This window comes from Molossus molossus, unplaced genomic scaffold (assembly GCF_014108415.1).
Source record: "Molossus molossus isolate mMolMol1 unplaced genomic scaffold, mMolMol1.p scaffold_m16_p_2, whole genome shotgun sequence".
In the NCBI taxonomy this organism is placed as follows: domain Eukaryota; kingdom Metazoa; phylum Chordata; class Mammalia; order Chiroptera; family Molossidae; genus Molossus; species Molossus molossus.
In genome coordinates, this window is record NW_023425355.1 from 137,964,356 (window position 1) to 137,977,626 (window position 13,271).

At 42.9% G+C, this 13,271-nt stretch overlaps 1 protein-coding gene across 2 annotated transcripts in view; it reads right to left on the reverse strand.

The window, feature by feature from the left end:
- SYAP1 (synapse associated protein 1) overlaps positions 1-8,133 on the reverse strand; it is a 31,430-nt gene extending 23,297 nt beyond the window's left edge. Inside the window, exon 1 of one of the 2 annotated variants that reach the window (XM_036270232.1) lies at positions 7,835-8,133. In XM_036270232.1, the coding sequence (XP_036126125.1) occupies positions 7,835-8,003 (169 nt within the window). In that variant the 5' untranslated portion in view covers positions 8,004-8,133. Of the gene's footprint in view, positions 1-332; positions 392-7,834 lie in introns of those variants that run through there. The other variant, XM_036270233.1, reaches the window with a different exon arrangement.
- Between the last annotated feature and the right edge of the window lie 5,138 nt (positions 8,134-13,271).

Sequence of the window (13,271 nt, forward strand, 5' to 3'; positions counted from 1 at the left end):
TTTGTAATTTCTCCCTTAAAGAGTTCTTGTAAAAATCTTAAACCATAGGGCATGTTCCTTGTTAATTAGGACTTGAAACCAAAAATGAGAAACACTGCCAGTACTCTACTTTCTTGGTGGACTGGCCATCCATACTGGGCCTTTAATTCATTTTTTTCAAAGACCCTTAGCAAACTCCCCAGTTTTCCCCCAGCAGCTGTCTCAAACTTGTCATGCCCTTCTCTAGTCTCTAGTTCTAACTTACCTCAGTAAATAATCTCCCCTTGAACTTTACAAATAAAATAAAGGCTCCTTTTTTATTTTCCTTCCTTTCTAGACCTTAAGTATCCCACCTTTATTTTCTCCTGCTTCTCTCCTGTTCAAAGAAAAAATGTCCATCCTTTCCTAGATTAACCTATCCCATGATAAATCTGGAAAATTAAAAAAAAATAGAAATCTTGGCAAGCCTAATATAAATATAAGTTCTTAACTAATTATGTGCAAATACATAGAACAAAATTAAAACTGGAAGACACCAACTTTCACCTTTACAAAATGAAAACATAAAACTAATTTTCCTGAAGACCTGAAGACATATGTGTCAAGGCTCTACTGCACTAGAATATAAAGGCTTGTATGTAAACAAATATCATTTCAAAGTCCACACTCTGCACAATCTGGGCTGCAGGAAGTGACCTCAGGCAGGTCCTCAAGCTGGACCTGCTGGGGGATGCTCCCAGGCAACTGGCCTTTGAATCACATCTTATAGGGAAAGACTGCAAGTTAGGGCAGTCTTGCCTCTGCTATTTGCCACCTGCTGAGGAGGCAGGAGGGGCTGACTCTCACAATACTCAGGCAGGGAGAAAACCCTGGTTAAGAATGGCAAAAAGGGCTTAGCACACTGATTAAATTCTCACTCTGGGTGGTGCTGCTTCCAGAGAATCAGGCAACTTGTACCGCTATCTGGGAGCAGCATACAATGTCCCAATCTGAATGACCATCTCTTCTACTTCCCACATCCTTTATCATTAAACAGTCTACTTTCTCCCACTGTGTCTAGTGGCATCCATCTGTCAATGGCATCAACACCCCACAGTGACTACATCACAGGATACTACTTGTCTCTGGTTTCATTCTCGCCATTCTCCCCCCTCCTATTCTACATTCATATGACCACAGAAATTCTTGAGTATCTCCAAGGAGGCCTCAAATACACTATTCCTTGGTTTGAAACACTTCTATCTGCCCTCCATTCACCTGGCTAACTCTACACATCCTGTGGGTCTCTCTGCATACATATCACTTCTTGGGAAATTTTACTCCTTGACTGGAGTAGGTGCCCCTCAGCATCCATGTTGCCTGATCAACAATATCCATGACACTCTACTGAATCTGTTTTCTCAGCTAGGCTGAAGGACCATCCTAAGCCCTGCTGGGGCAGGGGCCAGGCTGTCTGATTCACCCAGTGAGTGACCAATAAGTAGTTGTTGAATGGATGAATGAGGACAGACATAATAAGTACAGAGCTTTAGGAAGATCCCTCATTTCTCTTTGGCTACAATTAGTCTATTTTACCCAGAGTGGTATGATAAAATGGGTAAACAGTCACACTACTTTGTAAAAACATTCTTTGCAGATAAAGAAATTTAAAGTTCTAAAACAACAGGGTTCGCATCAAAATTTCTCAGGAATATATTTTAAATTAGAATTGACATTTTTTCCCTAAAGAAGGACTGTTATTTAAAAACTTGCATTTTAGCACAATATTCTCAATTCTCAGATTTTAATGACTCCATGGGTGGAGCACACTACACACTGAACATGGGAGAAAGCAGTTTTTGCCCTCAAGGAATGTCCATTTCTACACAAACATAAGACTTACAGACAACCAGAGGAGCAAGATTATTCATGAAAGAGAGACACTCAGAGAAGGGAGGGAGAAGGTCTCTCAGGAATAACTAGAGAGTGGCCTAGATTCTGAAGTCAGAAGAAGAGGGAAGCGGGAGAGCATGATAGGAGATTTTCAGGTAAGAAGCTCATAAAGACAAGAAGTGGCTTATTAATTTTGCAAAGAGATCATCTGACACCAAGTTAAAGACAGTTTTGAGACTAAGGTAAGAGTTAACAGGAAGTAACAGGAGTACAGTGTCCACTTCAGGAACTTAGGCACAAGACAGTTTGAGCCAAAGAAGAAAAGGAGTCAGTATGTCTCCAAAACCTTATGTTTCTTTTTTTTTTTTTAATCCTCACCGGAGGACATTTTTCTATTTTTTGTTCAGATAGAGTGGGAGGGAGAGAGAGGAAGAGAGAGAGAGAGAGAGAGAAACATCAACGTGAAAGGGACACATCGAGTGGCTGCCTCCTGCACAACCCAACCAGGGCCGGGGACAAACTGCAGCCGAGGTACATGCCCCCAGCGGGAACCGAACCTGGGTCTCTCTGGACCACAGGCCGACGCTCCAACCGCTGAGCCAAACCAGCCAGGGCTGTCTCCAAAACCTTATGGAAGGAGGGGGCAAATCGCCAACAATGAACGCAGTCATTTTATCTTCATTTTCACTCACACTTTAGCCTTGCAACCATCCTGGGAAGAGTAGGTATAATCTTCCCAGTTTACAGATAGGGAAGCCAAGGCACACAGAGGATAAATGATTTGTCCATTATGACAGGGGCAGATCTACACCAATGACTGCCTAGCTGATAGCCTATCCACTTCCACCTTGCCAAAGCAACCCCAATTTTGATGGGAGCTCATTAAACCTGGGGGTGGTTTTGGGGACCCTGGACACAATCAAGGTCTTCTCATTAAGCCTCTGTTAGCTGATACAATATTCGCAAATCAATAAACGTGATACACCACATAAATAAAATGAAGAATAAAAACCACATGATCATATCAATAGATGCTGAAAAGACATACAACAAAATCCAGCATCCATCTCTGATAAAAACACTCAGCAATATGGGAATAGAGGGATCATATCTCAACATAATAAAGGCCATATACGAAAGACCTACAGCCAACATCATACTCAATGGGCACAAACTAAAAGCATTTCCCTTAAGAACAGGAACAAGACAGGGATGCCCACTTTCGCCACTCTTATTTAACATAGTACTGGAAGTCTTAGCCACAGCAATCAGACAGGAAGAAAAAATAAAAGGGATCCAAATTCGAAAGGAGGAAGTGAAACTGTCATTATTTGCAGATGACATGATATTATACATGGAAAACCCTAAAGACTCCATCAAAAATCTACTAGACTTAATAAATGAATTTGGCAAAGTAGCAGGATTAAAAATTAACATCAAGAAATCGATGGCATTCTTATACACCAAGGATGAACTCACAGAAAGAGAAACTGAAAAACAATCCCATTTACCACCATGGCAAAAAAATTAAGATAACTAGGAATAAGCTTAAGCAAAGAGGAAAGGACCTACCTATTTGCAGAAAACTACAGGACATTGAAAAAAGAAATAGAGGAAGATATAAAAAAGTGGAAGCACATACCTTGTTCATGGATTGGAAGAATTAACATCATTAAAATGTCCATATTACACAAAGCAATCTATAGATTCAATGCAATCCATCAAAATACCAACGACATACTTCACAGAACTAGAACAAATACTTCAAAAGTTCATATGGAACCAAAAAAGACCCCGAATAGCCACAGCAATCTTAAAACAGAAGGACAAAGTAGGATCACAATACCAGATTTCAGGTTATACTACAAAGCGACTGTAATCAACACAGCCTGGTACTGGCACAAGAACAGGCATATAGACCAGTGGAACAGAAAAGAGAACCCAGAAATGGACCCAAGACACTATGCTCAATTAATATTTGACAAAGGAGGCAAGAGCATACAATGGAGTAAAGACAGCCTCTTTAATAAATGGTGTTGAGAAAATTGGACAGCTACATGCAAAAAAATGAAACCGGAACATCAACTTACACCATACACAAAAATAAACTCAAAATGGATAAAAGACTTAAATGTGACCCGTGAATCCATAGAAATTCTAGAAGAAAAGGTAGGCAACAAAATTTCGGACATCATACACAGCAGAATTTTCACTGACACATCACCTAAGGCAACAGAAACAAAGGAGAAAACGAACACATGGGACTACATCAAATTCAAAAGCTTCTGCACAGCAAAAGAAACAACCATCAAAATGGAAAGGCAACCCACTGTATGGGAGAACATCATTACCAATCATACATCAGATAAGGGGTTAATTTCCAAAATACACAGAGTACTCATACAACTCAACAAAAGGAAGACAAAGAACCCAAATAAAAAATGGGCAGAGGAACTAAATAGACACCTCTCCAAACAGGACATATATATGGCCAAGAGACATATGAAGAAATGCTCAACATCACTAATCATCAGAGAGATGCAAATGAAAACGACAATGAGGTATCACCTCACACCTGTCAGAATGGCCACCATCAACACATCATCAAACAACAAGTGTTGGCAAGGGTGTGGAGAAAAGGGGACTCTAGTACACTGCTGGTGGGAATGCAGACTGGTGCAGCCACTATGGAAAACAACATGGTGTCACTTCAAAAAATTAAAGATTGAACTGCCATTTGACCCAGTGATCCCACTTCTAGGAATATACCCTAAGAAGCCTGAACCACCAATCAGAAGGAATATATGTACCCCCATGTTCATAGCAGCACTATTTACAATAGCTAAGATTTGGAAACAGCCCAAGTGTCCATCAGTAGACAAATGGATAAAAAAGTGGTGGTACATATACACAATGGAGTACCGTCCAGTTGTAAGAAAGTAAGATCTCTTAACCTTTGAGATGACATGGAGGGACCTGGAAAGTATTATCCTAAGTGAAACAAGCCACGCAGAAAAAGACAAATACCACATGATCTCACTTATTTGTGGAATATAATGAACATAACAGTCTGAGGAATAGGGTAGACCCAGAAATATGGAAGTAGGGTACAGACTGACAACCCTCAGAAGAGGGGGTGGTGGGGAGAGGGAAGAGATAAACCACAGAACTTATATGCATGTACGCATAACCAATGGACATGGACAATAAAGCCAGGGATGGGGCGGGGGGGGGGGAATGGGGAGGAGGGTGTCAATGGGGTAAAAAAGGAGAAACATCTGTAACAAAAATAAAATTAAGAAAAATAAAACACACAAAAAAACAAAAAAAAAATAGAACTAAATTATTGATTTTACTTCTTATCAAAGCAGACATGTACTTTCCTATGTACACACTAACTTTTGGAGCCTTCTTAATTATACACTAAGCACGTTAGGCATCTAGAACTTGAAATGCACTTTCCCCATAGAAAAAGAGGAGGATGGTCCTGGCCAGTTTGTCTCAGCAGTTAGAGCGTTGGCCCACAAACCAGAGGGTTGAGGGTTTGATTCTTGGTCAAGGGCACGTGCCAGGGTTGCAGGTTCAATCCCCAGCCCTGGATGGGGTCTAAAAATCAACAGAAAAATATCCTTGGGTGGCTTAACCCCCCCCCCCCAAAAAAAAGAAGAAGAAGAAAAAGTGGAGGTTGCCCTAATTAACATAGTTCCACTGCAAATACTAATAGCACTTTTCAAAGGAGAAGGAAGAGAAGATGGCCCTTCCTCCATTTCTGGGCATGGACCGGCCTTAGGGACGGTTTTGAAAAAGCCAAAGCTCGCCCTGGCTGGTTTGGCTCAGCAGTTAGAGTGTCAGCCTGTGGACCAGAGAGTCCCGGGTTCAGTTCCCACTAAGGGCACATACCTTGGTTGCAGTTTGTCCCTGGCCCCAGTTGGGGTCGTGTGGGTGGCAACCACTCGATGTGTCTCTCTCACAACGATGTTTCTCCCTCTCTCCCTCCCGCTCTATCTGAAGATAAATGCAAAAATGTCCTCGATTTGAGGATAAGAAAAAAAAAGAAAAAACCAAAGTTCATTATTTGGCCACCTCCCACTCATTGAAACTGTGCGAATAATTCAGTTATTTAATACTCTCAGATGTACCAGTTTTGCTTTCTTTTTTCTTTTCTTTTTTTTATTTAAAAGAAAAAGTGCAGATAAAGCTCTAATTTGGGTGACTTTAACAAAACCACAGAACCAATTTGTGAGTAGGCTACTTTGGAACATGAGGCCTCCAGGGAGGTAGGGAGAAGTTCTTGAGTGAGTTTCCTTATAAACTGCTCTCCTGTGAAGCAGGTGATCATAGGAGGTCCTAAGTTTACCAGGAGGGAGGGCTAAGGATGGGAAGATTTGGTTTTGGGCGAGGGAGTGGACCATAGGCCTGGGTGTCCACTACTCATAACTGGTGAGGTGCCTAAATTTATAAATAGGTCATCATGAACCAGAAGTATTTAGCGTCCAATCTTTTTTTTTTAATCTTCATACAAGGATATTTTTCCATTGTTTAGGTAGCGTTGAAGGGAGGGAGGGGGAGAGAGAGAAAGAAACATCGATGTGAGAGAGACACATTGATTGGTTGCCTCCCACATGATCGACAACCATTGCCGAGGATCGAACCTGCAACCCAGGTATGTGCCCTTGACTGAGAATTCAACCAATGCCCCTTTAGTCCTTGGGTCAACGCTCTAACCACTGAGCAACCAGCCAAACCTTAGGGTCCAATCTTGAAGGGAGGCACTCAACAAATGTTTACAGAACAAATTGGGCTCCTAAGAGATTTAATTTAATTTAATTTTTATTATTTTTTTAATCCTCACCCAAGGACATTTTTCCATTTTTTGTTCAGATAGAGTGGGAGGGAGGGAGGGAGAGAGGAACATCGATGTGAAAGGGACACATCAAGTGGTTGCCACCCGCACGACCCTGGGGACAAACTGCAACTGAGGTCCGTGCCCTTAGCGGGAACTGAACCCGGGTCTCTCTGGACCGCAGGCCTATGCTCTAACCACTGAGCAAAACCGGCCAGGGGTGTAGTAGATTCTTTATAAATGCTTGCTAAATTTAATATCTACCTTTGCTGTAGTTCTCTCACTTGTATCGCTTTTTGCTTTGGGGCCTACCTTCTCAAAAACTTTTATTTTTTTACTAAGCCCGCCAAGGTTTCTCTAAAATCAGAATTACTAGTATACGTTTATCTTTCAAACCTACTACTTGTACCCTCCTCCCTAAACTAGACAGTAAACTCGGGAAAGAGCACGGGCTTTGAAATTAGATCTAGGTTCAAATTCCACAGCTACAACTTACTATGACTACACCAGGGTGAGAACTCTGGGCTTGTTCTCTCAACTCACTGGGTTTTTTAACAGATGAAATGAGATATGGTTCATAGAACATCTAATACAAAAAAAATCACAGACAAAAATTGGCATATACTTTCTTGCCTTAAGGAAAAAGGCCCCATTGCACCTAAAAAGGACATGATGAGCCAAACCAATGAATGCCTTCAGGAATCCTTCCTCAATTTACTTCCCACAATACGTTCTGCCCTAAGGGCAAAAAGTCACTTTTTTCAAACTACTCAAGCTCCCCCACGGCCCTGTCCTGGGAGTGGGAGGTTGTGCAGGTGAAAGTCGGCGAGTTGAACAAAAAAGATTCCTTGTCAAACCTAAAGACGAAGGGCACACCGCCTCACTGCGGATCCGCTCCTAATGTATACACTTAGCAACGAGTGACAGTCACCAGGAACTTCAGGCACCGGATTGAATGCTATACTAAGCTTGGCCTTTGGCCAGTTGCTCACCAACCTCTCCCTTCCTGACAGGCGATCAACACTTCCCTCCCCCGACACCCCACGCCCACCCCACGCCCAGTCAGGTCCGCGTCCGAGGTGGGTGAAAAGGACGGTTGCGGACACTCCCCGACACTCTCCAGTCCCGGGGGGTGCTCACCGCCGAAGTCTTTGGCCTGGTGAAGGAGCTCCTTCTCAGCCGACTCCGCCACCGCCTCAGAGCGCGGCTCGGGTGGAGCGTCTCCCTCAGGCTGCCCGTCGCCCTCGGGCTGGCGGCCACCCACCGCCGGCTGCTGCAAGCCAAACCAACTGCTCAAACCCCGGAACATCCCGCCCGCGGGGCCGCCGCCGCGGTCCCGGTCACCGGAGAACCTAACGACTACCGCCCACTCCTTACTCCACAACGCGGGTCTCCCAGGGAGACGGCCGGAAGTGCGACCCGGGAGCAGGCTACCTATCCCTCCCTCCGCCTCTATGACAACTCGGACGCCGGCCGTGCGTGCATCACTTCCGGCCAAACGCCCCGCCCGCGGGATGTTTATTTCGGTAACGATTACGGGCGCGTGGAAAGCGGACAAAGGGCTTTTCCCACGAAGTTAAGCCGCGCCCCTTTCCCTCCGTCTCCAGCTTTGTACTGATTGACGTTGGTGTGTAAACGGCGTCTTTGTCACTCTAAGCAGCTTGACGGGTGACTTAGCTTCGCCTTTTCCAGTCCAGTTGGGACGGCCCGTGAGGTTGGTTATCTTTAGCCTCCTCCTGCGACGGAATCAAAACTAGCCCAGGGCTTTTAGGTCCAACTACCAATTTACAGGGAATACCAAGGATGGAGGAAAGTGTTAAAGTATGCCACGGGATGCAGGCAGCAGAATCTAAGCTGTGAGAACACAGGACAAACGACACTGTTTATTAAAATAAATTGCAAGGAGCCCTGGCCAGTTTGGCTCAGCGGTTAGAGCATCAGCCTGCGGTCCACAGAGACCCGGGTTCGGTTCCTGCTAAGGGCACGTACCTCGGTTGCAGTTTGTCCCTGGCCCTGGTTGGGTTGTGTGGGTGGCGGCCACTCGATGTGTCCCTTTCACAGCGATGTTTCTATCTCTTCCTCTCTCTCCTTCCTGTTCTATCTGAATAAAAAATGGAAAAATGTCCTCAGGTGAGAATAAAATAAATAAATAAATAAATAAATAAATAAATAAATAAATAAATAAAAATAAATTGCAAAGAAAGAGAGAAGGGGAGCCTATAGACTAAAAACGATACTTTTTTTCAATTTTTATTAATTTTTTTTTGTTACACATGTTTCTCCTGTTTACCCCCTAGACATCCTCCACCACATCCCGCACCCTCCCTCCCGCAGCAAGGTTGTCTACGTCCATTGGTTACGCATGCATGCAAATAAGTTCTTTGATTTATCTCATCCATCTCCCTGTCCCTGTCCTGAGGGCTGTCAGTCTGAACCGTACTCCTTTCTATGTCTCTGAGGTTATTTTGTTCATCAGCTTATTTTGTTAATTATATTACACGAATAAAGGAGATCATGTGATATGTGTCTTTCTCTGACTGGCTTATTTCGCTTAGCATAATGCTCTCCAGGTCCCTTCATGTCGTCTCAAAGGATAAGAGATCTATCTTTCTTACAGCTGCAAAATATCCCATTGTGTTCATGAGCTTTTTTATCCACTCATCTACTGATGGACACTTGGGTTGTTTCCAGATCTTAGCAATTGTAAATAGTGCTGCTATGACCATAGGGGTACATATATTCTTCCTGATTGCTGTTTTTTTCCTTCTTAGGATATATTCCTAGAAGTAGGATCACTGGGTCAAATGGCCGTTCCATTTTTAAATTTTTGAGCTAACACCATAGTGTTTTCCATAGTGGCTACACTAAAAAATGTGGTTTTGTAGTATAACCTGATATCTGGTATTGTGATCCCTCCTACGTTGTCCTTTTTCAAGATTGCTGTGGCTATTCGGGTCTTTTTTGGTTCCATATGAACTTTTTAAATATTTGTTCTAGTTCTGTGAAATATGTCGTTGGTATTTTGATGGGGATTGCATTGAATCTATAGATTGCTTTGGGTAGTATGGACATTTAAATGATGTTAATTCTTCTAGTCCATGAACAAGGTATGTGCTTCCACTTTTTTATGTCTTCCTCTAATTCTTTTTTCTATTAATTTTTTTTTTGCATTATTGACTTTACAGAGAGAAAGAGAGATAGAAACACCGATAAGAGAGAACATTGATTGGCTGCCTCCTGCATGCCCCCCACTAGGGAACGGGCCCACAACTTAGGCATGTGCCCTTACCGGGAATCGAACTGGAGACCTCTTGGTGCATAGGTCGACGCTCAACCAGTGAACCAAACCGGCCAGGCTATTTCTATTTTCTTTTTTAAATTTATCTTCATTGTTGAATGTATTACAGGTGTTCCTCATTTTTCCCCTATTGATCCCCTCCTTCCCCCTCCCGCCCCCTCCTGCCTTTCCCCACACTATTGTCTGTGTCCATTGGTTATGCATATATACATATAAGTTTTTTGGTTTATTTCTTCCCACCCCCCAAACCTCCTTCCCTTTGAGGCTTGTCAGTCTAACAACCAATTTGTTCTTCTTAATCCCTTCACCTTTTTCACCCATTCCCCCAATGCCCCCCCCCATCTGTATTTATGAGAATGTTCTCTGTATTTATGAGAATGTTTCTGTTCTGCCAGGTCATTTTATTTGTAGATTCAATTGTCAATAGGTATGTATTTATTGCCATTTTGTTTGTTCATATTTTTTATCTTTTTCTTCAAGAAGACCCTTCAACATTTCATACAATTCTGGTTTGGTGGTGATGAACTCCTTTAGCTTTTCCTTATCTGGGAAATTCTTTATGTGGTCATCGATTCTAAATGACAGCTTTGCAGGATAGAGTAATCTTGGTTGTAGGTTCTTGCTTTTCATCACTCTGAATATTTCTTGCCACTCCCTTCTGGCCTGCAAAGTTTCTTTTGAGAAATCAGCTGACAGCCTAATGGGAACTCCCTTGTAGGTAACTAGCTGCCTTTCTCTTGCTGCTTTTAAGATTCTCTCTTTGTCTTGGACCTTTTGCATTTTGATGATGATGTGTCTTGGTGTGGGCCTCTTGGGGTTCATCTTGTTTGGGACTCTCTGTGCTTCCTGGACTTGTATGTCTGTTTCCTTCAACAAGGTAAGGAAGATTTCTGCCATTCTTGTTTCAAATAGGTTTTCAATTTCTCGTTCTTTCTCTTCTCCTTCTGGCACCCCCAAGATGCGAATGTTGGCATTCTTGAAGTTTTCCCAGAAGCTCCTTACACTATCCTCATTTTTTTGTATTCTTTTATCTTTTTGCTGTTCTGATTGGGTGTTTTTTGCTTCCTTATATTCCAAATCGATAGTTTGCTTCTTGGCTTTATCTACCCTATTATTGAATCTGTGTAAATTATTATTATTATTTTTTATCCTCACCTGAGGACATTTTTCTATTTTTTGTTCAGGTAGAGTGGGAGGGGGAGAGAGAAACATCGATGTGAAAGGGACACATCGAGTGGCCGCCACCCGCACGACCAACCAGGGCCGGGGACAAACCGCAACCGAGGTACATGCCCTTAGCAGGAACCGAACCCGGGTCTCTCGGGACCGCAGGCCGACGCTCTAACCGCTGAGCCAAACCGGCCAGGGCGATGTGTAAATTATTTTTTATTTCAGTTAATGCCTCCTTCATTTCTGACAGTGCGTCCTTCATTTCTGACTGCTCCTTTTCTATGGTCTTGAGGCCCTAACTAAGTTCACTGAGGTTCTCACTAAGTTCATTGAGCATCCTTATAATCAGTGTTTTGAATTCAGCATTTGTTAGGTTGCTTATTTCCATCTCGCTTAGTTCTTTTCCTGGAGTTTTGTTCTGTTCTTTCATTTGGAACCTGTTTCTTTGTCTCCTCATTTTGGCTGCCTTTCCTGTGTTTATTTCTATGTATTACTTAACGAGAGGTATGCGGCTAGCTGAGACCAGATGCTGCTCGTTTGAGAGATTTTAGGAAACTCTGAAGCAGGATCCAAGACAGGCCAATCCTATGGTAAAGCAACTGGCAACAGCTTGAGTGGGCCTGAAAGCTGGATGGGGTGGGGCCTCAGGGAATCACCAGGGTGGGGCAAACAGTGTGAGCCAGGTTACTGGAGTCCCAGATATGGCAGCTGTCTGCCGCCCCAGGGAAGGGCTCACCAAAGTATCAAAGTCCTCTGATAGCACATCTGTCCAGGAGAAAGCTGCCTCTCCAGCCCTCGCTCCAATGCCAAACAAGTCAGTTCTTCCCCATATGTCTCTGGTGCCTTTCAAGCTGCCTCTTCCAGAATGGAGCCTGGAGGGTGTGAGTCCGAGTAAGTTCGTGCAGGCCCTTTAAAAGGATCTGCCTGCGGCTGTAGCCACCTCAGCCTCCCTCAGCCTCAGTTTTTTGCAGCCAGAAGTGATGAGGACTTCTTCCTGGCACTGGAACCCTGAGCTGGGTGCCTGGTGTGGGACGGGGACCCCTCAGTCCTCAGGGAGGACCTTCCAGCTGAGGTATCGTCTTGATTTTTTAACTCCGCACATGGGTGTGGGACCAGCCCGTCCGCCTCTGCCCCTCCTACCAGTCTCAAAGTCGCTGCTGCTTTAATTTCGTAGTTGTAGGACTTCCATTCAGCTTGATTTCAGGTGGTTTTTAATGATGGTTGTTCTGTAGTTTAGTTGTAACTTTGATGTGGTTGTGGGAGGACACGATACCGTGTTTACCTACACTGCCATCTTGACAAGAAGTCTATTTCTTTTTTCAATGACCTGTAGTTTTCTGCAAATAGGTCCTTTACTTCTTAGGTTAAGTTTATTTCTAGGTATCTTAATTTTTTTTTTTTTGCCACAATGGTAAATGGGATTTTTTTTTTTTTAGTTTCTCTTTCTGTGACTTCACTATTGGTGTATAAGAATGTGGTCGATTTCTTGATGTTAATTTTGTACCCTGCTACCTTGCCAAATTCGTTTATTAAATCAAGTAGAGTTTTGATGGACTCTTTAGGGTTTTCTATGTACAATATCATGTCATCTGTGAATAATGACAATTTCACTTCCTCCTTTCCAATTTGGATCCCTTTTATTTTTTCTTCATGTTTAATTGCTGTGGCTAAGACTTTCAGTACCGTATTAAATAAGAGTGGTGAAAGTCGGCATCCCTGTCTTGTTCTTGTTCTTAAGGGAAATGCTTTTAGTTTTTGCCCATTGAGTATGATGTTGGCTGTAGGTTTTTCATATATGGGCTTTATTATGTTGAGATATGATCCCTCTATTCCCACATTGCTGAGAGTTTTTATCAGAAATGGGTGCTGGATTTTGTTGAATGCCTTTTCAGCATCTATTGATATGATCATGTGGTTTTTATCTTTCATTTTGTTTATGTGGTGCATCACATTTATTGCTTTGCGAATATTGTACCAGCCTTGCATCCCTGGGATGAATCCCACTTGGTCATGGTGAATAATTTTTTTGATGTATTGCTGGATCTGATTGCTAATATTTTGTTATAATTTTGCATCTATGCTCATCAGGGATATTGGCCTGTAGTTTTC